The sequence below is a fragment of the Monodelphis domestica genome, chromosome 2 (assembly GCF_027887165.1).
Source record: "Monodelphis domestica isolate mMonDom1 chromosome 2, mMonDom1.pri, whole genome shotgun sequence".
NCBI lineage: Eukaryota > Metazoa > Chordata > Mammalia > Didelphimorphia > Didelphidae > Monodelphis > Monodelphis domestica.
The window spans coordinates 320,073,547-320,097,604 of NC_077228.1; the positions used below are offsets into that span (position 1 = coordinate 320,073,547).

Genomic DNA, 24,058 nt, shown 5'->3' on the forward strand with positions numbered 1-24,058 from the left:
ACTAGACAAATAATATAGTGCCAACTCCTGCTATCCAACGGATGAATGGATGGTCTTTTGCTGAAAAATGTCTTTTCTCAGAATATTTAAACAAAGAGATTATTCCATTATAATATTTTGACACATATTTTGTGCCAACTTTGTCATTACGTCTTTATTTCCAACCAAAATTTTTTCTACTTTAAGACTGTTTTTACTGATATGAAGAACAACTCTATGGAAACTCAGTATATTTTAAGGCTATAATCAATTCCCTTTTGAAAAGAGCATCTTCATCAAGCAGAAAGAACACTCTACTAAAAGACCTTGAAGAGAGCTTCATCATCAAGCAGAAGGAACACTGGACTAAAAGACCTTGAGTCTAATCTCATCTTTGCTACTCATCAACAATATGACTTCAAGCACATTAGGGTGTTCATTTATAAACTGAACAAGTTCCACAAGATCTCTTCTATAATTCAAATTCTTTGATTTCCCCCCTTTTCTGACTAAACAATTCAATTCCTTGTTTAAAGGAATTGCATCCTATGAAGGTTTTAGCTTTCCTTTTTAGGAATTTAGCCAATTCCTTAAGGAATTGAAGGCTAAAACCTTCATAGGATCCATCACTTTAATCATGTTTGTTTCTTTGCTTGAGATTCTATCTAGATTCTATCCAGATGGTTTTAAATAGTTGTAAATGATGTGTTATTCATCAATGCATAACATACTCCTTTGACAGAGTTCAGTATCACAGTGATTCTTTTCTTAATATTGCAATGCCTTATATCTAGGTCCTTTTCTTCTTTATTTGTGCTTTTTCAGCCTTTTCACTGTTCTTTGTGATGATTTTTATCTATAAATGTTCACACATAACTATATCTCTTGAAACTTATGTAGTTTTATGGACGATTTTCCAAATAGCTTTGAATTTTAATTTGGCATTAGCAACACATAAACTGAAATCCTATTCTAATATATTAGTCAATTGGTCATTAGTCATTGGATCTTAGATCTATAGTTAAAAGGGATCACATATGAATACTCTTACAACTGAAGCCCAGGTAGGATAGTAGAAGTTACTTCTCTAAGGTTACTCAGGTAGTTTTTGTCAGCATAATTTGAACTTAGTTCCTCTGTCTTCAGAGCCACTGCTTTCATAGTATACTATGACTTACTTCACCATATATAATTATATTGGGAATTACAGAAAAAAGCTAAAATTGGACCTATACTCAAGGAGATTACATCTGAAGGGCTAATACAATATTTATACCTAAAGGTAAGTTTATAGCAAATAGAGTAGAAGTAACCCATTCTTTTCAAAGCCTTTATAAATAAAACACAAATTCTAGCATATTTTGCTGAGCTATAAATTCTTTGACTAAAGTCTCATACTATGCCTGCCACCCAAATACCAGGCTAGCTAATAGTGAAGAGGCTCTTTTATAAAAGGTTAGTCACCAGATGAGGAATTTGAGTTCATGACAAATGTGGAAAAGAAAACTGAAAAATCCCATGTCAGATTCTTAATAGTTGTGTGATCCTAGGAAAGTCATTAAACTTCTTCCCTCCTCAGTTTCCTCATATCTAAAATGGGAATAATAATAGCACCTACCTAATAGGAGTTTTGTGAGGATCAAATGAGTTAATATTTATAATGAGTAAATATATATAAAGTACTTTGCCAACTTTAAAGTGCTAATAATGCTATCTGTAAAGATTATGAAGATAATGGTAGAAGATGCTATAGTTTTAGATATTCTATAATCACTAATTTTATAAATAGGCCTTCTAAATGTAAGACTTATTTTGTCCAGTGACTAACAATGATATACCACTGGAAAAACTGAACTATTTAAATATTTTGATATTGTTACAATAAACAAAATTGGAAAATTGAAATTAAATGGAAGGGACAATTCATTGACTCTCCTCAGAGAAGCAAATAAAAGAGTTGACAACATTGGGTTTATTGTGTGGCCAAAAGTAAGAAGAAACATCATTTCATTGAACATTTTCTCCCTTTGCCTTTCAGGGCCCATGATCAGCCTAAATAAACTAAGGGATCCCCTAGAAAATAATAGTAATTTATCCCCCAATATCTATTTTTAAGGATGAAGAAGTATAGAAATTATAAGAACTTTCCAAAGTCATCTAACTCATGTCAACATATATTTTGATGCCAGTATAGGCAAAGGAGAGAATAATAAAAGCTCTGTTTGAAAATATGGTTTGTAGGCAAGAAGTAAAAACCACCTAAAGTCTTGTGCCTATACATGATTAAAAAGTCTTGTGCCTATACATCATAAATGCAATCTTCAAAAAGAGAGGCTAAAAAGAAAAGATATGTCCCCCCACCCAATGAAATTGATCATCTCTTAATTGACAGGGAAAAGAGACCTAGTTCCTGATGTATCATATAAGTCCTCTATGTCTAAACAGATCATGAACTCAGGAGCAAGAGGAAAAATTAACATCCAATTAGAAGAAAGCAAAAAGAAAATATTAGGAATAGTGGAAAATTCTCCAACCCAACCTATTTAAACATTTCTTGTAGACTATGAAACAAGAAAAAGAAATAATATTGATTATCATTATTACTATTGATAGAGTTTAACCAGTGCAAAATAATCCCCAAATAAGAGAACCCAAAGGCTGCATTTCTATAAGATTGATTACCTGTCCAAACTGAGAGGAATGATGGCCAGAAGCAACATCACTTTAAATACAAGTTCATTTGCAATATGGTAATATGGTCATAATGATTACCAACATTGCCTTATAAAACAGTAAAGGAGAAAATAAATATGCAGAAAATCTTTCATGGAATTCAATTAAGCTAGATTATCCCAAGAAAATCTGCAAATAAAACTGGAAGGAGGATAACAAATGGGTACAAAAAAGAATAAGTTTACAATCCTTTTTTGTAATTATCTCTCCTCAGCAGGATGCACAATGTAGTCTACCATATTTAGGTTTTAATATTTTAGTACACAATGTGAATAGGAGGAACTAGGAATGTCAGTAATTAACATGAAATTGAGGACTAATTAATAAGTAGATTTAAATAATTTTACATAATAAAAACTAATAAATAAAAAGAACAAATACATACAAAAGGAATCCTTTGTGGAGTTGCCACAATGTTTAAGATGCTGAAGGAATTATTTTCATAGTATTTCAAAGAAATCAATGGAAAATGTTGCACCATTTCCTCAATGTAATCTAACCCACTTACTTGAATACCAAAAGAATAGGGAGGAAAATCACAGAATATAGTATTACCCCCAAAAAGACAGTAGAGGACATATGAACTATTACTAATACATATACTTGCCCTCCTATCGTTATAAAATCTTTGTAAAAATATTCTAAATTTGTATCACCAATGGTGTTTGTTACTGTCACCATGAAGTGTGTATTGCAGAGTATAAATTGAAAAGGGGTTCTCTAAAGGCAATTAGGTGGCACAATGGAAAGAGCACTGGTCCCTCACTCAGGAAGACCTGAGTTCAAATCCAATCCCAGAATATATTCATTGTATGACACTGGGCAAGTCATATCACCTCTGTCGACCTAGATTCCTCAATTATTACAATGGGGATAATAATAACATCTACCTCCCAGAGCTACGGTGAGGATCAAATGAGATAACATTTATAAGTGTTTCAAATCTTAAAAAGCTCATCATCATTATCAAAATTGATTGGCAAGCTCCTCCAAATGTTCCTGTTTGTAAATGACATTATACAATTTGCATTAAACTCTATATTACTATAGAACCTCCTCAATTTTATCTGCAGTTTCTTAATTCATCTTGTTTTAATCATCCAAATAGACAAACTCAAATGGATGAAGAATGTACGTTGCCCACATGATGTAATTAAATTGAAGGGGAAACCCACGGAACTAAAGCATGTATTTCGGATAGACAATAATTGGGTACCAGAATTGCATTAGATGGGGTTACATTGTATTGGGGAAATGGTGTAATATTTACTATTGATTTCAAGATGCTTTTTGGCAAATTCCAACTATCTTCTCCCCAATATTTTCCTAATGAAGCTATATCAGTTTGAATCATGGAACACTACAATCTCAGAATCAAAATTTGGGGGCAACATAAAAGTCTTTAGAGAGATGCATTTTGTGTGTGTATGTGTGTGAGAGAGAAGTGTAGAAAGACAGAGACAGAGAAACAGAGAAAGAGAGAATACAAACATCATCCAGGAAACATCTAATCTGAAAAAGAAGCTTGTTGACTTTCAAGTGTAAAGGATGACAGATGGATAGCCTGAATACTTTACTGGTACCTATGGGATGTTAAAAGGTCTCAGGATGGGCGTCCAACATAAAGACAGAACCTTTCTGAAGAGTTTATAAGAAATGGTCAGGAATCAAATGGGAAGAGAGGTTATATATGGATGGGTTACTGTTTCCATCTGTGAAAGGAGCAGATTGATGAGGTCCTGGAATGCTTTGATGTAGCATTGTAATTAATCAGGAAATGACAAAAGTTTTCACATCATGGACCAAAAAGAACCTGCTTAAATAATATATTTCATTACTACAATTACATGTGCACAGATGCATTACTTTGGAGATTGTTGCTATGCACAATTAATTGTAACAAGTTACAGTATGGTAGAATAGTGCAGAGAGGTGGAAAGAATGTTGAATTTTAAGGCAGAGAACTTATATTTGAATCCAAACTCTGTTTCTTACTTGCACAGCCATGAGAAGGTCTTTTAACCTTTGGGGTTTAGTTTCCACACCTATAAAATGAGGGACTTGGACAAAATATACTGGACCCAAGTTTATATTCATAATAAAACTTTTTGTAACATCCTTGGTCACCACAACTAAAAAAGTCATATTAGTTTTCTTGATTGAAGTAATAGAAATTGGAATTAACCATATATTAATCTACATTGATCCTTAAGATTTCAATATTGGCTGACTTTGTAGTCTAGTCATATAAAAATCACTGCAGGTATTGTGGCACTGGTAGTTAAATGTAAACCTGGTCGCCTTCATTTGAATGTGTAACAGAGAGTTTTAAAAATGCCTGCCTCCAAAGAACTTTCTGCAGCCTATTCTGGATACATGCTTGTGGCCACTGAACTGTGGCAAAGCCAATTCAATCATCTGGGCTGTTTTCATAATCAAACCGAATCATCACAACTGAATCAATCATACATTTACTTATTCACATCAATCATTAAGACAGATGACAGAAATGGTTTGGACAGGCAGACCTTGGTCTCCATATTTTTATTAGCAAAGCTCAGAGATGAATAAAAATAAGCAACCCCCTCTCCCTGGTTAGGACCAAATCAAACCAGTCTACCTAGAGTTCACTGGGGAACTATGGGAACTATGAGTTCTATGGGAAACTAAGAAAATGAAATCACTTAATTGCAATAATATAAACCTTGAAATGTCACTTGCTTTAGTATTTTTCTTGCTTTTATTTAGTGACAGTTTTTATAGTACCTTTCATCCCTAATGGATCCTTTTCATGAAATAATTACCCTTCTACTATCCACTATAAGGTAAATTACAGTTATATGAGTTAAATGTCAACCACTATGAAAGCATGATACCTCCAAAGAGTAGTTTAGCAACTATTTAGAAATCTACAGAATATATGAGGATAATTTCATAAGCTATTTTAACACATTAGAGGGCAGTATAACAAAGATAGAAAATTGTCCTTAAAGCCGGGAAGACCTCAGTTCAAGTTCATCTACTTACACATACTTTTTAATGTGACTTTCAGCAAACCTATTAACCTTTTGCAGCCCAAGTCAGTCCTCTAACGTAAAAGCAGGTGCTGACCTACATTAGTAGAGGGAATTCCTCTGTAGAGATTCCCAGACAAGGTATAGTAAAAAAAAATCATATATGTACATATGTATATACATATGGATATGTGCCATATATACACATATATGTATACATCAAAATAATATATACATATAATTATATATATGATAGCTATCACATTATTATATCTTACATATTACTAGACAATCTCTAAGATAATTCACAGCTAGAAATCATGGGAGAGTTCATAGGTTCATAATATCACAGACCTAGAAAGGACCCTAGATATTTCATATATCATATATATAACAATCATATATGTGTATTTATGCACATGTAGATAGATAGATAGATAGATAGATAGATAGATAGATAGATAGATAGATAGATAGATAGATAGAAAGAAAGATGAAGAGATCTTATTTTTGAGCAGACCTGACCTGGTAACTTCTACAAAGGAACTCTCTGCCTCTTGTCTCTCTCTGTGTATTCATTATACAGGTCCTTATTTCTCTTTTGAAAAAAAAAAACTGAGAGTCTTGAGGTTACCCAGTTACAGAACAAGCATACTGGGCTTCCTCTTTTATTCCTCTGGACCATGGAATCATAAATTTAGAGCTAGAATGGACCTTAGAGACCACTGAGTCCAATTCCTTAATTTCACAAATAAAGGAACTGAACATCAAAGAGGTTTAAGTGAATTATCAAAAATCCCACAGCTCAGTGAGCTTATGAGGTAGGTTTTGAACTTGGGAATTAATTCTAAGTACAGTGTCCTATTCATTATACTACTCTGATAATGATTGTGGTGTTGATATTCATATTAGCATTTCATATTATTTTCTTTTCAGTGGAATCACTTTCTATTTCTCTTTGGTATTATTGAAGGGTGTCTGTGACAGATTTCTGTAAAGAAATATTTCTATTGTTTTTTCTTTGGATGTACCTATGAATGGATGAGAATAGATAATATCACTTAATAAAAAGATCAGTTTTATATGTATATAATAATTTATTTTTATGAATGTTTATACTCTCAGGAAAAAAATTTGTAAAAGGACAGAAAATTGATACTCTTTAAATTTTTCAAACTCTCTGAAATAATGTGGTATAGTGGATAGATCATTCAATTTTGAACCAGAGGGAGGGAGAGAGAGAAATGAATTACAAAATATCAGAAAATGAACATTTAAAAATTATATTGACATGTAATCTGAAAAATATAATTTTATTATTAAAAAAGTGCCAAGATGGGAATCACAAAGATTCATCTTCCTCTGTTCAAATCTGGCCTTAGATACATACTACCTATATGACTCTGGACAAATCACTTAATGCTGTTTTCCTCATTTTTATCATCTGTAAAAATGAGGAGAGAAAAAAGAAGGAAAAAGAGAAATAGGGAAGGAAATGGCAAACCACTCCAATATCTATGCTGAGAAAATCCCAAAGGGGTCATAAAGAGTCAAATATAACTGGAAAAAATAGCAACAACAGAACAAGAACAAAAAAGTGTTGAAGTGAATAATTCTCTGGCCTCAAGTCAGAAGACCTGAGTTCAGATCCCTTCTCAGACACCTGCTGTATAGCCTCTGGGTAGTCACTTAACTAACCTCTTTCAGTCTCAGTTTCCTCAGGTATAAAGCAAGAATAATAATAATAGCTACCTCTGAGGACTGTTATAAGGATCAAATAAGATAATGTTGGTAAAGCATTTAGCACAATGACTGTAATATAGTTGGCTCTTAACAAATACTTTATCTTTCTTTCCTTCCCACTTAAAAATCATATCTATGTTTAGAACTAAATTTTCTCACCAGAAAATGCCCAGGAGTGAGTTTCTGCTACACATAACTTACCACATTAGTCTAAGATGCTCTTGCACTTAAATGGTTCAGGGCCCCATACAGGCAAATAAATTTCTCTTTTGTAATTTCATTCACTTTATTTGAAACAAAGAATATGCTCTAAAATATTGTAAGAACTAACGTCAATCCTGCTTAATCTTATATTGCAGAAGATATGAGGCACATTTTAAAGCAATGATCATAATGTTTAAAATACATTTACTTGCAAAATATTTTTGTTGAAGTGTGTTTTTGGTATCAGATGTACCATAACATTCCTGGCAAAAGAGTACAAGTCATGTATTAGAGAAAAACCTTTTCCCATTTCAGTTGATTGAGAAGTTAAGAATATGTTTCTATTCCTTTTCTGAAGCCAAGTATGTTCAGGTGTTATTAATCTTAACTTCTAAACATCTGCTATTATTTGTTAAACACTTCAAAACCCTCCTCTGACCCAGTTAACTCACAATTATGTTTCAGTTCATTGTTTATATGCTCCTATTCCACTGAAGGATTTACCTTTTCCTGAATAGTGAGTAACTTTTCCAGGTGGTAAAGTGAATAGAGTACTAGACCTGGAGTCAGGAAGACTCATCTTCCAAAGTTGAAATCTGGCCTCAGACTCCCATTAGCTGTGTGACCCTGGAAAGTCATTTGACCCTCCTTTGCCTCAGTTCTTCATTATAAAATAACCTAGAAAAGGAAATGACAAACTACTTCAGTCACTTTGCCAAGAAAATTCCAAATGGAGTCACAAAGAGTTAGACAAAACTGAAAAATGACTTAACAACAACAGCAATTTCCTGAGAAAGGTTTATGTATGTAGGCACTTTGTCTTCTCAAATCCAAATTGATTGGACTAATTTGGATTATTTGTTGCAGACTTCTAGTTTCATTGAGTATATGCTTTCCTCTGCTGTGATATAAAACTACAAGATTCTTATGAATTCCATCTTCTGCCATCTTGTGCAATGTTTACACAGAGTGGATGATTGACATTTATCAAATCATTTGCTAGAGAAATTGAGAAAATGATTAAGTATTCTCCTTTATCAAACCTAGTCATCAAATAGCTGATGAATGCCCATAAGTCATTTTACTGAATACTTTGAGAGATACAAAGTAATAAGATTCAAGCTTGTTTGCTTCCTTCAAACCACTTCCCATCTAGTTAAGTATTCGAGAGTATCATTAGTACTAGTAGTACTAATAGTAATGATAACTCATTTAGAGAGTACTTTAAGTGTTTTTCTCTCAACAACTCCTGTTTGCTTTAGTTTCCTCATCTGTAAAATGAGCTAGAGAAGGAATGGCAAGCCACTTAGATGTTTTTTCCAAGAAGACTCCAATTGGAGTCACAAGGAGTCACATACGAGAGGTGGAGTCAAGATAATGGCTTAGAATAAGTAGAAGTCATATCCTCTGTAACTTTCCATCCATACCAAAAGCAAAATGAGAGCTTCAAAATAGACAGAAAGCAAAACTCAACAAGACAGAGCCACATGTTATTTAATTCAACCTGAAAGGTATACAGATAAAATTGAATTCTGGGGTATAAGGGAAAGATCTAATACCCCTCCCCCAACTACTACACTGATACCCACAGTAGGGCTCCAGATAACTGTGGGATCCCAGTGTGAAGGCAGGAACTGAAATCACCATAGGAAGCTGAGGGCTCTGAACAGGTGACTGGCAGGGAGGAGGCTGGCAGAGAGGAGTAAAGAGGAAGACAGCGTAACTACCTTTAGCCTCCAGACCTTCACCTTCACCTTCAGCCTCTGCTGGCAGCCGAGGAAGATCTGACCTAGGGCACAATAATACACCAGGTCAGTTCAATCTGCCTAATCCCATTTATCAGAAACAAAGCAGAGAAGAAGCCCCGTCAGAGCAGAAAAGTTCAAACTCAGAGATCTAGCAAACAAAAGCAAGAATTCAGCCAATAAGGAGGGGGAAAGAAGGACAAAATATGAATAAGCAAAAGACAAATAAAAAAGAAATTATGTTTGACAGCTTCTACTCAGGTAATGAACAAAGAACAAATGGAACAGAGGACCAAGGAACAGCAAGCAAAACCTCAGAAACTCCAGAAAATTGAACTTGGGTTGTGGAAGAGCTCAAAAAACAATTCATAAAACAATTAAGAGACTTTGAAGAAAATTAGAAAAGGAACTTTAAAAAGCAAAATAGGCCATCTGGAAACAAAGGCACTAAAACAACAAAATAGTGTCTTGAAAGCCAAAATTGATCAGCTCAAAAATGAAGCAAAGAAAGTAAAAGATAAAAACAATGACCTACAAAGAAAAATATATCAAAAGGAAAAGGAGCATCAAAAAGTCAAGGATGAAATTCATTCTTTAAAATTATAATTGGACAATTAGAAGCAAAGGACTTCACAAGACAGCAAGAATATATAAAACAAAATCAAAAGATTGACAAAATTGAGGGGAATATGAAGCACCTCATTGATAAAACAACAGACATGGAAAATAGATCTAGGAGAGACAATTTAAGAATTATTGGACTACCTGAAAATCATGGCCAAAGAAAAATCTTAAACGTCATTCTATAGGAAATTATCCAAGAAAACTGCTCTGTTTTACCCTCTTGTTCATCTTAAACAAGAGGGTAAAACAGATATTGAAAGAATTCACAGATCACCTCCTGCATTAAATCCCCAATTGACAATACCCAGGAATATTATAGCCAAACTGAAGAACTTCCAGACCAAGGAAAAGATACTACAAACTGCGAAAAAGAAACAATTCAAATATCATGGGGCCACAGTCAGGATTACACAGGACACTGAAGGACTAGAAATCATGGAATATGATATTCTGGAAAGCAAGGGAACCGAGTCTGTAACCAGGAATCAACTTCTTGGCAAAATTAACTATATTCTTACAGGGGAAAGTATGGTCATTTAATAAAATAGAATATTTCCAAAAATTCCCAAAGAAAAGACCACACACTTAAACAGAAAATTTGATGTCCAAATATAGAATGCAAGAGAATCACCAAAAAGTAATTTAGAAAGAAAAACAATTTAAGGGATTCATTAAGGTCCAATGATGTGTATTCCTATATGAAAAAGATGATATTGTTAACTCTTAAAAATTATTATAATTGGAGTAGCTAGAAAAAGCATACATAGAGAGTACAGTGGAAAACCATGAAGGATGATATGTCAAAAATATAAAAAACTAGGAGTAAAAAAAGGATAATACTAAGGGAAATAGGAAAAGAGATAAAATGGGGTCAATACATATTTCATAAAGAAGCACATGGGGGAGGGGGAAAGAAGATCAATATAATGGAAAGGAGGAAGAAATTGGCAACTGTTTATATTTCAATCTTATGCCTATTGGAATTGGCTTCATTGGGGCAGAGAATTGTATCATGCCCTGTAGAGACGTAGGAGGGTAATAAACATACTGGTGGGGAGGGGACCAATACAAGAGAGGGAGAGGTTGGGGGTGGTGGTGGAATCTTTTGAAAACCCCTGTAGTAAGAAGGGAATATTAAGAAGTTAGGAGGTGAGGAGGGGAGTAACATTAGAGAGGAGACTGACTAAAAGTCAAAAGTCAAAGGAGAGGATGAGAGGTATAAGAGAAAAGGCAGAGTCTCAGAAGGATGTCAAAATGGAGGGGAATACAATGACAGTAATCATAACTGTGAAAGTGAATAGGATAAACTCACTTGTAAAAAGGGAGCAGATAGCAGAATTGTTTTAAAACCAGAATCCTACCATATGTTGTCTACAAGAAACATACTTGAGGCAGGTAGACATGAACAGAAAAAGGCAAGAGGGTGGGGCAGAATTTACTAGGCTGCAACTGAGACAAAGAAGGCAGGAGTAGCAATTATGATCTCCGACAAAGCTAAAGCAAAAATATATCTGATTAAAAGAGATAAAGAAGGTAATTACATCTCGATGAAAGGCAGTATACATAATTAAGACATATCAGTACTCAACATATATGCACCAAATGGCGTAGCATCCAAATTTCTAAAGGAGAAACTAGTGGAGCTCAAGGATGAAATAGATAGAGAAACTATACTAGTGGGAGACCTGAACCTTCCTCTATCAAACTAGATAAATCAAACCAAAAAAATAAATAAGAAAGAGGCAAGAGAAGTGAATGAAATCTTAGAAAAATTAGAGTTAGTAGACATGTGGAGAAAAATACATAGGGACAAAAAGGAATATACCTTCTTTTTAGCAGCACATGGCACATATACAAAGATTGACCATATATCAAGGCATAAAAACATAGCAAACAGATGTAGGAAAGCAGAAATAATGAATGCATTTTTTTCAGATCATAATGCAATAAAAGTAATAATTAATAAGGGCTTATGGAAAAACAAATCTAAAACTAAAAAAATTGAAACTAATCTAATTCTACAAAACTGGTGGGTCAAAGAAAAAAAATCAAAGAAACAATTATTGATTATTGAAGAGAATGATAATGAGGAAACAACATATCAAAATATATGGGATACAGCCAAGCAATACTTAGAGGAAAATTTATATTCCTGAGTGCATATCAGAAAGGGAAAAGGTCAATGAATTGGGCACGCAAATTAAAAATAAAACTAGAAAGAGAACAAATTAAAAATCTCCAGATAAAAACTAAATTGGAAATCCTAAAAATCAAAGGAGAAATTAATAAAATTGAAAGTAAAAGAACCATTAATGAATAAATAGGCTGGTACTTTCAAAAAACAAATAAAATAGATAAAGTACTAGTTAATTAATTAAAAAGAAGAAGAAAATCCAATTCAAAGTATCAAAGATGAAAAGGGCAACCTCACCTCTAATGAAGAGGAAATTAAGTAACTATTAAGAAGAATTTTGCTCAATTTTATGGCAACAAATATGACAATGTAGGTGAAATGAGTGAATATTTACAAAAATATAAACTGCCTAGATTAACAAAACAGGAAATGAGAATACTTAAACAGACCCATTTCAGAAAAAGAAATTGAGCAAGCCATTAAGGAACTCCCTAAGAAAAAATCCCCAGAGCCAGATAGATTCACAGGCAAATTCTATCCAACATTTAAAGAACAACTAATCCCATAAAGAAACTATTTGACAAAATAAGCAAAGAAGGAGTTTTACCAAATTCCTTTTATGACACAATTATGGTACTGATTTCAAAACAAGATAGACCAAAAACAGAGAAATTTAGAAAGAGAAACAGAGAAAAATCTTAAATAACATACTAACAAAAAGACTACAGCAAGTGATCACAAGGGTTATTCACTATGAGCAGGTGGGATTTGTACCAGTAATGCAAGGATGTTTTAATATTAGGAAAACCATCCATAAAATTGACCATATTAATAACCAAACCAAAAGAAATCACGATAATCTCAATAGATGCAGGAAAAAAGCCTTTGACAAAATACAATATCCATACCTATTAAAAACACTAGAAAGTATAGGAATAGATGGAGCTTTTTTAAAAATGATAAAGAGTATATATATTTATAATGATCAGCAAGTATCATCTGCAAACGGGATTGGTTAGAAGGCAATGGCAATGAGGAGACTAAACTCTCTTCGCAGATGATATGAAGGTCTACTTAAAAAATCCTAGAAAATCAACTTAAAAACTAGTGAATATAGTCAACAATTTTTAGCAAAGTTGCAGGATACAAAATAAATCACTTAAATCATCAACATTTCTATATATTTCCAAGAAAACTCAGCAGAAAGAATTTGAAAGAGAAACTCCATTTAAAATCACCCTAGAAATATAAAATATTTAGGAATCTATTTGCCAAGACAAACACAGGAATTATATGAACACAACTACAAAATTCTTTCCACACAATTAAAACTAGATCTAAAGAACTGCAAAACATTAATTGTTCATGGCTGGGATAAAATGACAATCTTACGCAAATTAATTTATTTATTTAGTGCCATACCTATCAAACTACCAAGAAATGTTTTTATAGAATTTGAAAAAATTGTAAAAAATTCATTTGGAAGAACAAAAGATCAAGAATATCAAGGGAATTAATGAAACAGAATGTGGGAAGGATGGAGTTGTAGCAGTACCAGATCTTAAACAGTACTGTAAATCAGTGATCATCAAAACAACATGTGACTGGCTAAGAGATAGAAGGTTGGATCAATGTAATAGACTTGGAGTAAATTACCTCAGCAAGATACCATTCAGTAAACCCAAAGATCCCAGCTTTTGGGACAAGAACCCACTATTTGTCAAAAACTTCTGAGAATATTGGAAAACAATATGGGAGAAATTAGGTTTAGATCAACATCTCACACCCTATACCAAGATAAATTCAGAATGTGTAAATGACTTAAATATAATGAAGGAAATTATATTAGGTGAACATGGAATAGTATACCTGTCAGATCTATGGGAAAGGAAAGATTTTATGACCAAGCAAGAGACAGAGAATATTACAAAATGTAAAGTGAATAATTTTGATTACATTAAATTAAAAAACTTTTGTACAAACAAAACCAATGCAACCAAAATCAGAAAGGAAGCAACAAATTGGGGGGAAATCTTTACAACAAAAAGCTCTGATTGAGGTCTAATTTGTCAAAGTTATAAGGAGCTAAGTTAATTGTACAAAAAAATCAAGGCATTCCCCAATTGATAAATGATCAATAGACATAAATAGAGAGGTTTCAGATAAAAAAATCAAAACTATCAATAAGCACATGAGAAAGTGTTCCAAATCACTCATAATTAGAGAAATGCAAATTAAAACAACTCTGAGGTACCACTTTGCACCTAGTATATTCGCCCAATATGACTAATAAAGCAAAATAATAAATGTTGGAGGAGTTGTAGCAAAATTGGAACACTAATGCATTGCTAATGGAGTTGTGAATTGATCCAACCATTCTGGAAGACAATTTGGAACTATGCCCAAAGGGCTCTAAAAGACTGCCTGCCCTTTTATCCAGCCTTGCCACTACTGGGTTTATATCCCAAAGAGATCATAAGGAAAAAGATTTGTACAAATATATTTATAGCCTTTCTCTTTGAGCTGGCAAAACATTGGAAAATGAGGGAGTGTCCAGCAATTGCGGAACGACTAAACGAATTGTGGTATCTGTTGGTGATGGAATACCATCTGAAAGGAATGATTAACTGGAGCAAATCTATGTGAACTGGAAAGACCTCCAGGAACTGATGCAAAGTGAAAGGAGCAGAACTAGGAGAATATTGTACACAGAGACTGATACATTATGGCACAATCGATTGTAATGGACTTCTTTATTAGTAGCAATGCAATGATCCAGGACAATCCCAAGGGACTTATGAGAATGAATGCTATTCACATCCAGAAAAAAAAATGTGGGAGTAAAAATGCAGAAGAAAAACATGATTGATCAAATGGTTCAATGGGGATATGATTGGGGATTTTTACTTTAAATGATCACTCTATTAAAATATTAGTAACATGGAAATAGGTTTTGAACAATGATAAATGTATAACCCAGTGGAATTGCTTGTCAGCTCTGAGACAGGGAGGGAAGAGGAGTGAACGAACATGAACCATGGAATCATGGAAAAATGTTCTCAATTAATTAATTTTTTTTAAAAAAGAGGGAGATACAATTAAACAAAATGTAGTTCAATTCAAACATTATCTCCATTTTAAGGAAACTGAAGCTTAGAAAAAGAAATTGACATTCCCACAGTGATATGGCTACTGAACTAAGATTCCAGCCCAGCCCAGAATCTTCTACCACTACAACTAAGACTCTTTTGATGAATAACTGACTACCTCTATCTGAAATACATGAAAAACTAAGTAACTATAAAACATAATAATCCTAATACCAGAGGAAAAGTAACAGAGAACTAGTTGATTAGTTCCCAGGTGAATTCATCCGCAACATACTTCAGAACAAAGAGAAATTGTCATTTCGGTGAAATGAGAAAGGTTAGACTTCTAATTTGTAAAAGTCAAGCCTAAATTTACAAATAAAAATTATTGCACATAGTGTAGTAAATTCTTCCACCTCACCTCCTGATATTGCTCTTATATTTCCCCTTCCATATTCTTTCAACTAAAATTGAAAGGAGAAGTATTATGAGACCCTCTAATCATTCTGGATACAGAACACTGAGTTATTTTATGTAAAAAGGAATTCAATTGATTCGGAGTACAGGAATACATTGAGTGAACACAAAAGTGCACTTGATGAATAATGCAAATTTGAGGCAATTCCTGTTCTCAGGAGGTTGATAGTCTACTGGAGGATAGAATGTGCTTATATTGAAATAAATTAGACTATTTACAAAATAAATACATAATAACTTAGGACATTAATCACTAAGGGGATAAGAAAAGGCTGAAGGATTTCAACTGAGTAAAGGGATTCCAAAAGGCAAGGAGTTAAGAAAGGAGGTAAAGAAGTGGAAGATAAAATATTTTCTATGAGTAACAAAAAGTAGACCAGTTTATCTAGAAATGTGGGATGTGTAAGAGAAGCAATTTGTAATGTCTGGAAAGATAGCCTGGAGCCAGATTATGAGGAGCTTTAAATACCAAGCAGAGGAGTTTGGATTTTCTTTCAGTTGCAGAAAAGTCCCTAAAGTTTCCTGTGGACCTGAGTGACTTGGTCAAAGATAGTTTTAGCCATGTAACTGAGGCCACAAGTTAACTGGTTGAGGAGGGAAGAGACTGGAGGTAGGCACACCAGATAGGAAGCTGCTCATAGCTAAGGGCAGCAAGGTGAAACAGTGAATAGAATGCTGGGTCTAGTCGGGAAGACTGGTCTTAAATCCTACCTTAGCTACTTAGTAGCTGTGTGAATCTGGGCAAGTCACTTTCACCTATTTACCTAGTTTCCCCATCTATAAAATTAGTTGGAGAAGGAAATGAGGAACCATTCCAGTATCTTACCAAGAAAACCCTACATGGGGTCACAAAGAGCTGAAATGACTCAGAAACAACAATAACTATGAGCCTGGAATTGGAGAAATGAGCTTAAATGCAGCCTCCAAACACTTAGTAGCTGTGTGATCATGGGCAAATCAATTAACCCCTATTTACCTGAGTTCCTCATGTATAAAATGCATGAATGCTGGAAAAGGAAGTGTCAAATTGCTCCAGTATCTTTGCTAAGAAAACCCCATAAGCAATGTCCACAGGGTCACGTGGACTTGGACAACAGTTGAAAAGCAGCAAAATAGCTAAAAAGAGAACAGATGACAACTAGAAGTAGTGTGATTTTGGTGTGCATAAAAAAAAAGAATGTGAGAGATTTCAAGGGGGAATAACTATTAAACTTGTCAACTGATGAGATATAGGAGTGAGGAAGAGTAAAAAGGTGAGGTTCACTCTTTGGTTTCAAACACAGATGACTAGGAGATTGTTACAAGAAATTTGGAATAGGAGGAGTATTTTTTTAGGGGGGAAATAATCTGTTCTATTCTAGAAAGACATTTACTTGGTGGCTCCCCTCCTACAACATGAGCTCCTTGAGAGCAAAAAAAAATTTTGTCTTCCTTTGTGCATAACACAAATCCTGGCACAGAGTAAGTACTTCATAAATGTTTGTGGACTTACTGACTGCCCTTCAGAAATAAGACAGGAAATTTAAGGACAATAAATTCAAATCAAGAGCACTGAAGCTCAACCATAGTTCTATTTCTTGAATTCTAGTTGGTAAATAGTGTCATTTGCTTCCTGCACTTACGGAAGGGATCAGTGGCTTGGATAATCCAAAATGTACTTGGTTTTGAAATTCAGAATGATTTTTTTCTGCCATAAGTTGACCTTCCAAATAATAGCTCAAACAGATATTGAAATGATTGAGTGTTTCCTTAAACACATACCATTTGAGAGTTGAGAGATGAAGCCTGAAAGTATAGTGAGGGTCAGAATGAGCAGTTTTAGGATTAAAATTTTTCCATGGACAATTCATACAGAGCTAGATCCTCACAGGATAACCAAGACTTAACTATATTTCCTGTAAATTTGTCCTGCAGCTTGCAGATGGATCCTGAGCTAAGGGCAGGAGGACATTTATGGATGTTTTAAGAAGTATGGGTATTTCTGAATGAAAATTTATTTTTCGATTGCAAATTCAATATTTAAGTATTTTCTTTTAGCACAGAGAATTGACCAGATGTAGCTTATCATTAATTTCACTCCTATTGTGAGCATTCTGTGCCTGTATTTTAGATAAATCAAATTTAACATCACTGAGAGAGTATCATTCTGAATGTTCCTCTTCCATTTGAGACTTCATGGAGCGATAATAGCTTTTTTTCAGAATATGAAGAATGACATTAACTGAGGGTCAAGATATTGTCATTTTTGAGGAAAATTATATAGCACCTTGTTATCATTCTTTATTTCCATACTTGATAAAAATTGATTCTGATGATTACTTTCCCATAATTTCATATTAAGAACTTGTCATCCCTCATGAACTGAAAGTAGGTCTAATTAATTAGCTTTCTTCAGTAATTTGCTGTCTGACAGTGTGTATAGTTTTTTTTCTTTTGTTGCCATAAACCAAACTCACCCCCTGGTTGTTTTGTTGTTTATGGTTTTTTTTTGTCATTCTATGGTTTATTTTACTGACTAAATACAACTAAAACCTTCAAATATCTTTGTGAATTTGATTTAAAAACATTTATTAAGCACTTACTACATACAGGGTGCTATGACAGGCATTGTTGATACAAAGAGAAAATTGGAATAGTCCCTATCTTCAATGTTTGGTTGTTTTTCAGTCATGTCTGACTTGTTGTGTCCCCATTTTGGGATTTTCTTAGCTAAGATATTGTAGTGGTTTGCCATTTCCTTCTCCATATTTTACAGATGATAAAACTGAGGTAAAAAAGAGTAAGTGACTTGCTCAAGGTCACACAGATAGTAAACATCTGAGGCCAGTTTTGAATTCAAGAAAAGGAGGCTTCCTGACTTCAAGCCAAGCACTCTATCCACTGCCACTTATTCCCCATTGCCTTCAAGGAACTTACATTTGTTGGAGTGGGAGTGTCTATACAAATATAAATGAATACAAATTATAACCATAGCAATGCAGAAAATAAGGAGGAAAAGGAAGAAGAGGAAACAAAGAGAACTGAAGGCATAAAGAAAGGGATAGTGTAGGAGCCTGAACTCAAGCAATTCTTTAAAGGAAACTAGGAATTGTATTAGGAGGAAATAATTAAGAATTGCATTCCAGATATGGGGGGCCACATATACAAAGACATGTAATTTGGAAGATGAATTTTCTTGTACTAGGAACCAATAATAGGCCATTTCACCTAGAATCGATACTGTATAAATGGGAGTAATGTGAAATGTTTGGATAGGCATGTTGGTTACCAGAGCATGAAGAAAAAAGGATAGACATGATTTTTTTTTGTCTGAGGGACAATAAGGATCCACCAGAAATTTTTGTGAAGTAACAGACCTAAATTTTGTAATATTGACCAGCAGCTGTGTAACGGATGAATTGAAAATAAAAGACCGGAGACAAAATAATATTCTAAAAATTCTAAATAGGAGAAAAAAGAAAAGAAAAATATACTTGAGGTAGGGAGAACAATTAGATGACAATTGAAATAGTCCAAGCAAGAAATGAACTAGAAAACAGGAGAAAGAAGAGACAGATGCACTGAAAAATTTTGGAGGTAGCACCCCAAATATTTGATAATTGACTGGATATAGGGGTTGAAAGAGAGAGAATATTGAGAAATAACTCTGAAATTGAAGATCTAGATTTCAGGTGGGGATGATTTGAGAAGAAAATATTATATTTTATGTTTGAGAGATATATGAAACATCCAGATAAAGATATGTAGTAGAATAAAATAGAACAAAACTTAAGAAAAAGACCAAGACTGATTATTATAGATTTGAAAATCATTTGCCTAGACAGACTAATTGAACCCATTATGTGAAATCTTTCAAATTCTAAATTCTATTTTATATATTTTGGATTATTATTCCAATCATTTATAAAATATATGAAACAGTTTTTAAAAGAAAAATAAGGAATATATGTATTATTACAAATCACTATTGCAAACACTTATGATGATGTTTTCAACTCAATTTTGACAGTTATAAAAATGTTAAGTAACTTTCTTAGATTCTGAGGAAAGATTCAAACTCTGACTTCAAGGCCAGCAACTTTATCGCCTATGCCACCTAACTGATATCATATAACCTTTGAATTTTGGTTGTAATCTCCTTGAGGGCTGAGTTTCTCTCTCTCTCTCTTTTAAAAATTACTGTATTCTTAATGTTTAGTATCACAAAATTGGCAGATGATTAATAAAACTTTATTAAATTTCTTTGAATTCTAATCTTTAGCAAGGAATAAAATAAATTCACTCAGAATAGTCATGTTTGTAAAAATCATGGCATTGTATTACATGAAATGAATCTCATTAAGTAATTTCCTTCAAATTAGAGAGTATAAGAAATTAAGTTGAATTCAGCCCTGTTTGAATATCTATAAAACTGAACACAAAGATGAATCTAAAGTTTTTTTTATGTAATTGATTCCCCAATTGCAGTCATTCTCTTTATATAAATCCTTTAAATTTTTTTAATTAAAATTTTTTTTGTATTTTATATTTATTTTTATTTTCAGTTTAAAATTTGTTCCTTCTCATTGTCCTCTCCCCCACTCTTTGAGAAGGCAAGAAAAAATATGTCTATTATACATAGGACATCATCTTGCATAAATCTTAGAGATAGCAATACCAATATCTTGATCCTGAGCCCCAAATATAGAATGAGTTAAGTTATAGAAGGCTGTTTCACTTGTGTGTTTACTGATAGTTAGAAACCAGCAGATGGTATTCTTCTTTAAGAGCAAAAAATATGGCTTCTGTTCTGGGTATTACCAATTACTTCAGCTCTCCTTTCTATCTCAGATTCTTATCTAAAAAAAAAAAAAGAATTACTCTGTCTTACCACAGAATTGTGGGGATTTACAAGGTAATGGCATTGCTAAGCTTCACATTTCCCACCAGTAGGGTGCTAATCTTGCAATCACACCAAAAGTTACAAAAATAATCATAACTTTTATCCAAATAATTCCATTGTTGGAAATGTGCCTTGAAAGGTTTATCTGAAATGAACAGTAACAAAAAGGACAATCTCTTCAAAGATTTTCATAACCACATTATATGTATTTGCCAAGAACTACAAACAACCTAAATATCCAACAAGGATAAATTGTAGAACATAACACTACAATGCAGTTAAAATTGATGATGACAAGGAATACTTTTTTAAAATATGGAAAGAATTCTATGAAATGATATCATATATAACCAATAGAATCAGAAGAATATAATACACTACAACCATTACCATGTAAAGGGAAAAGTAAACGAGAAAAAATGGACAAGCAAAATAGTCTCATGAGGATATAGAGGGTGTAACTGACAAACCTTTATGATTTATTTTAGGCATTGAAGTTAATTAATATAACTGAGCAAGTTTAATTGATTGTAAGTATGTCCTAATTGAATATTAGATAGGCTCTGCTTCTGCTATATACTGGTTATGTGATTATAGGTAAGTCACTTAATTACTTGGTCATCTATCCAGTGGTGTCAATTTCAAATAGAAATGGTGCCTATAGGCTGAATTTTGACTTAGAAAACCACAAAATAATATTATTTTATTATTTTTTGTTAAATATTTTCTAATTGCATTTTAATCTGGTTCTGCTTTACTGAGGCTGTTTGGCTAACACCTCTGTAGTCTAAGCAAATCTCTAAGACTAAGTTGCAAATCCATTACCATTCTGCACAAATAAAAGGTTTCTTTATAGCAGTTCCCTATGCCAATGAAATGATAGGATTAGTCTTTATCCTAAAAATATTTTAATTATCATAAGAATTTTTCAATGTAAAATAAAATGCTATATATCATAAACAAAACCATTTATGAAGCCAAGATGATGACCATTTTTCTTAGAGAACATTTGACTCAAATTCTTTTTCACCTGTTTTTTATGGCAAAAATAGGATGGATTATGCAGCTTGTTGCCTGTGTCCATTGCAATTTATGTCATTTCTGTGTAATGTATCCTTGATTAGAAGCAAGTCTTTATTGGGAGTGAACATTTGGTCCTGACATCTGGCTCTGGGACTTAGTTATTTTGCTCTAGACTTTGTTACAAGTGTAAGATATTCCAGGAAAGGCAATTCATCATTATTAATGTATTACACATCCAACCTCTGAGGAGCTTGTCCCTTAAAAACTTTGAATTGTCAAATAAGTATTAATTTCCAAAATATCTCTATGAAGCAGACAAGCTCAAAAAGAATCCTAACCATTATTTCTTTTTTCTGTTGCAGGGTTCCTTAGGGCTAGAAGGTCCCCAAGGTCCACCTGGGAAAGAGGGTCAAAGGGTAAGTAAACTCTGAACAACTGGCAGGTATTAACAAAGCCCAGCCATTCCATGTCGCTAAACACCAAAAAAAGTAAAACTCAAAGATAGCAGCTGTGTTTGACATGAATGCTAACTAATAGTATTTTGAAATTTGAGGTTTGCCTTCATTAGGCTGAGGTTTTAGAATCTGTAAAAAGTGTTTTAAGACTGACAGTACAGATACATGGGATGTTAGATAAAATGAATTAGGTGTAATTTAATGTGGACTACCGAAGTAGCTAATATTGTCTATTGGCTTTTTGAATTATGTCAGTGAGGGTCTTGGTGAACTACCTTCCAGTTCAGTATGTCTGTATAATGTGCACATTGGTTTTTCATTCCGTAAGAAAATGAATTTTTCTTTATGCAAGGGAAACATTTTTTCTTCTTCCTCTTGTTTTATTACATTTGAGTCATAATTGAGTAGTGTCAGAATAACTATTTTCTACATGTAACTACTAGATAAGTTTACCTTTGCAAGTTGATTTTAAAAATGTTTTCCTAGAATCACATAATCAGAGTTAGAAGGGACCGTGGTGATTAAATTTAACCTTTCTTCCATCCTGCTTGGGAATCTTTTCTACAACATGCTACTGGTTCAGATTATAACACATGGAAAATCTTTCATCTTCTGTAATTCTTATCTATGTGTTCCCAAAGAGAATGAGAACCATTCTACTCAGTGCAAAGTAGGTGTTTGTCTGTGCCTTTTTTATGTTTCATAGGTATAATGTGATACTCAAACTTTACATCCATTAACCCTGGTTTTCTCCATGTGATTATGTTATCTCTTTTACTGATACATCATATATCTAGTTTAGAAAAATATCTTAGCCACAAATATTGTTTGTCTGAAATTGTGTTTTATATTTCTAATTCCACATTTTTAGATATTTTGTAAAGTAAGTAACTGTTATTATACTACAGAAAATATCATTTAAAATTTTATAGCTAGTCAAATAAAGTTTTTGGCTGATATAGTTCATGTATCCTAAGCAAATTAGTGCTATTGCATCCAAGGAACATTCATGCATTATTGAATCCTACTTTGTCCACCAACAAGTTCTATACTAAATAATATGAGGAAACAAAGATATACTAAATGTGAATATATCTCAAAATATTATAGTTTAAGAGATATAACTATAATTTGTACAGTATGTTTTATTTTAAATGAGTTGTATAAATATTGTATGTGTGGAGAAGTAAAGCATTTGATGTGGGTCTTGAAGGACAAAACCGATATTGAGAAATGGAGATGGAAGGAGTAATAAAGAAGACTGGATTTCATAGACTAGGCTGAGGGAAAAGGAAAAAGTAACAGATGTGGGAAAGTTCAGCACATTTTCCAAGAATATGAAGAATGTGGATTAGCTGGACCACTGGGAATGACTGACGAATAAGTTAGAAAAGATTAGAGCCAAATTGTTGAAGGTCTTGAATGCTGGATAAAGTAATTTGAGCTTTATTTAGTAGACAAGTGGGAACCATTAAAGGTCTCTGAACAGGGGAAGGACACTACAAAAGAGGTCCTTTAAAAAGATTAATAGGATATCAGCATGCTAGATGAATAGAAGAGAGGAGACTCTGAAGTCATGGAAGACATTTAAGGCCTAATGTAATAATTGTATTATTAATGAGAAGGGACTTAAACTAGTAGGAATAGAGAAGAAGGGATAGAAAAAGATACATTATGAAGGAAGAAGCTATAGCAACTGATTGGATATGGCAGATTAAGTAAAATTATGTAGTTTTGACTCATCTTCAACAAAAGTCTCCTAGACTACTGTGCAAATTGGTTAATGTGAAACATAAGTCCACATGTTTAGTCTTTGGGACATAATGTCTTATCTACTACTTTCTCCAACTTTTGGGTGTTTCAAAGAATCTTTTCTTCACTAAGATTATTGGTAGTACCTAAATGATGTATGCAATCATAACCTAACTTTGATAAACAGGTAGCTGAAGCTTTCAA

General features: G+C 33.2%; 1 protein-coding gene across 4 annotated transcripts in view; it reads left to right on the forward strand.

Annotated features, from left to right (window-relative positions):
• The window catches only part of COL19A1 (collagen type XIX alpha 1 chain), a 453,356-nt gene that overhangs the window by 184,205 nt on the left and 245,093 nt on the right, over positions 1–24,058 (forward strand). For all 4 annotated transcript variants that reach the window (XM_056818442.1, XM_056818444.1, XM_056818443.1 and 1 more), the window contains one exon: positions 22,010–22,063. In XM_056818442.1, the coding sequence (XP_056674420.1) occupies positions 22,010–22,063 (54 nt within the window). The remainder of the gene's footprint in view (positions 1–22,009; positions 22,064–24,058) is intronic.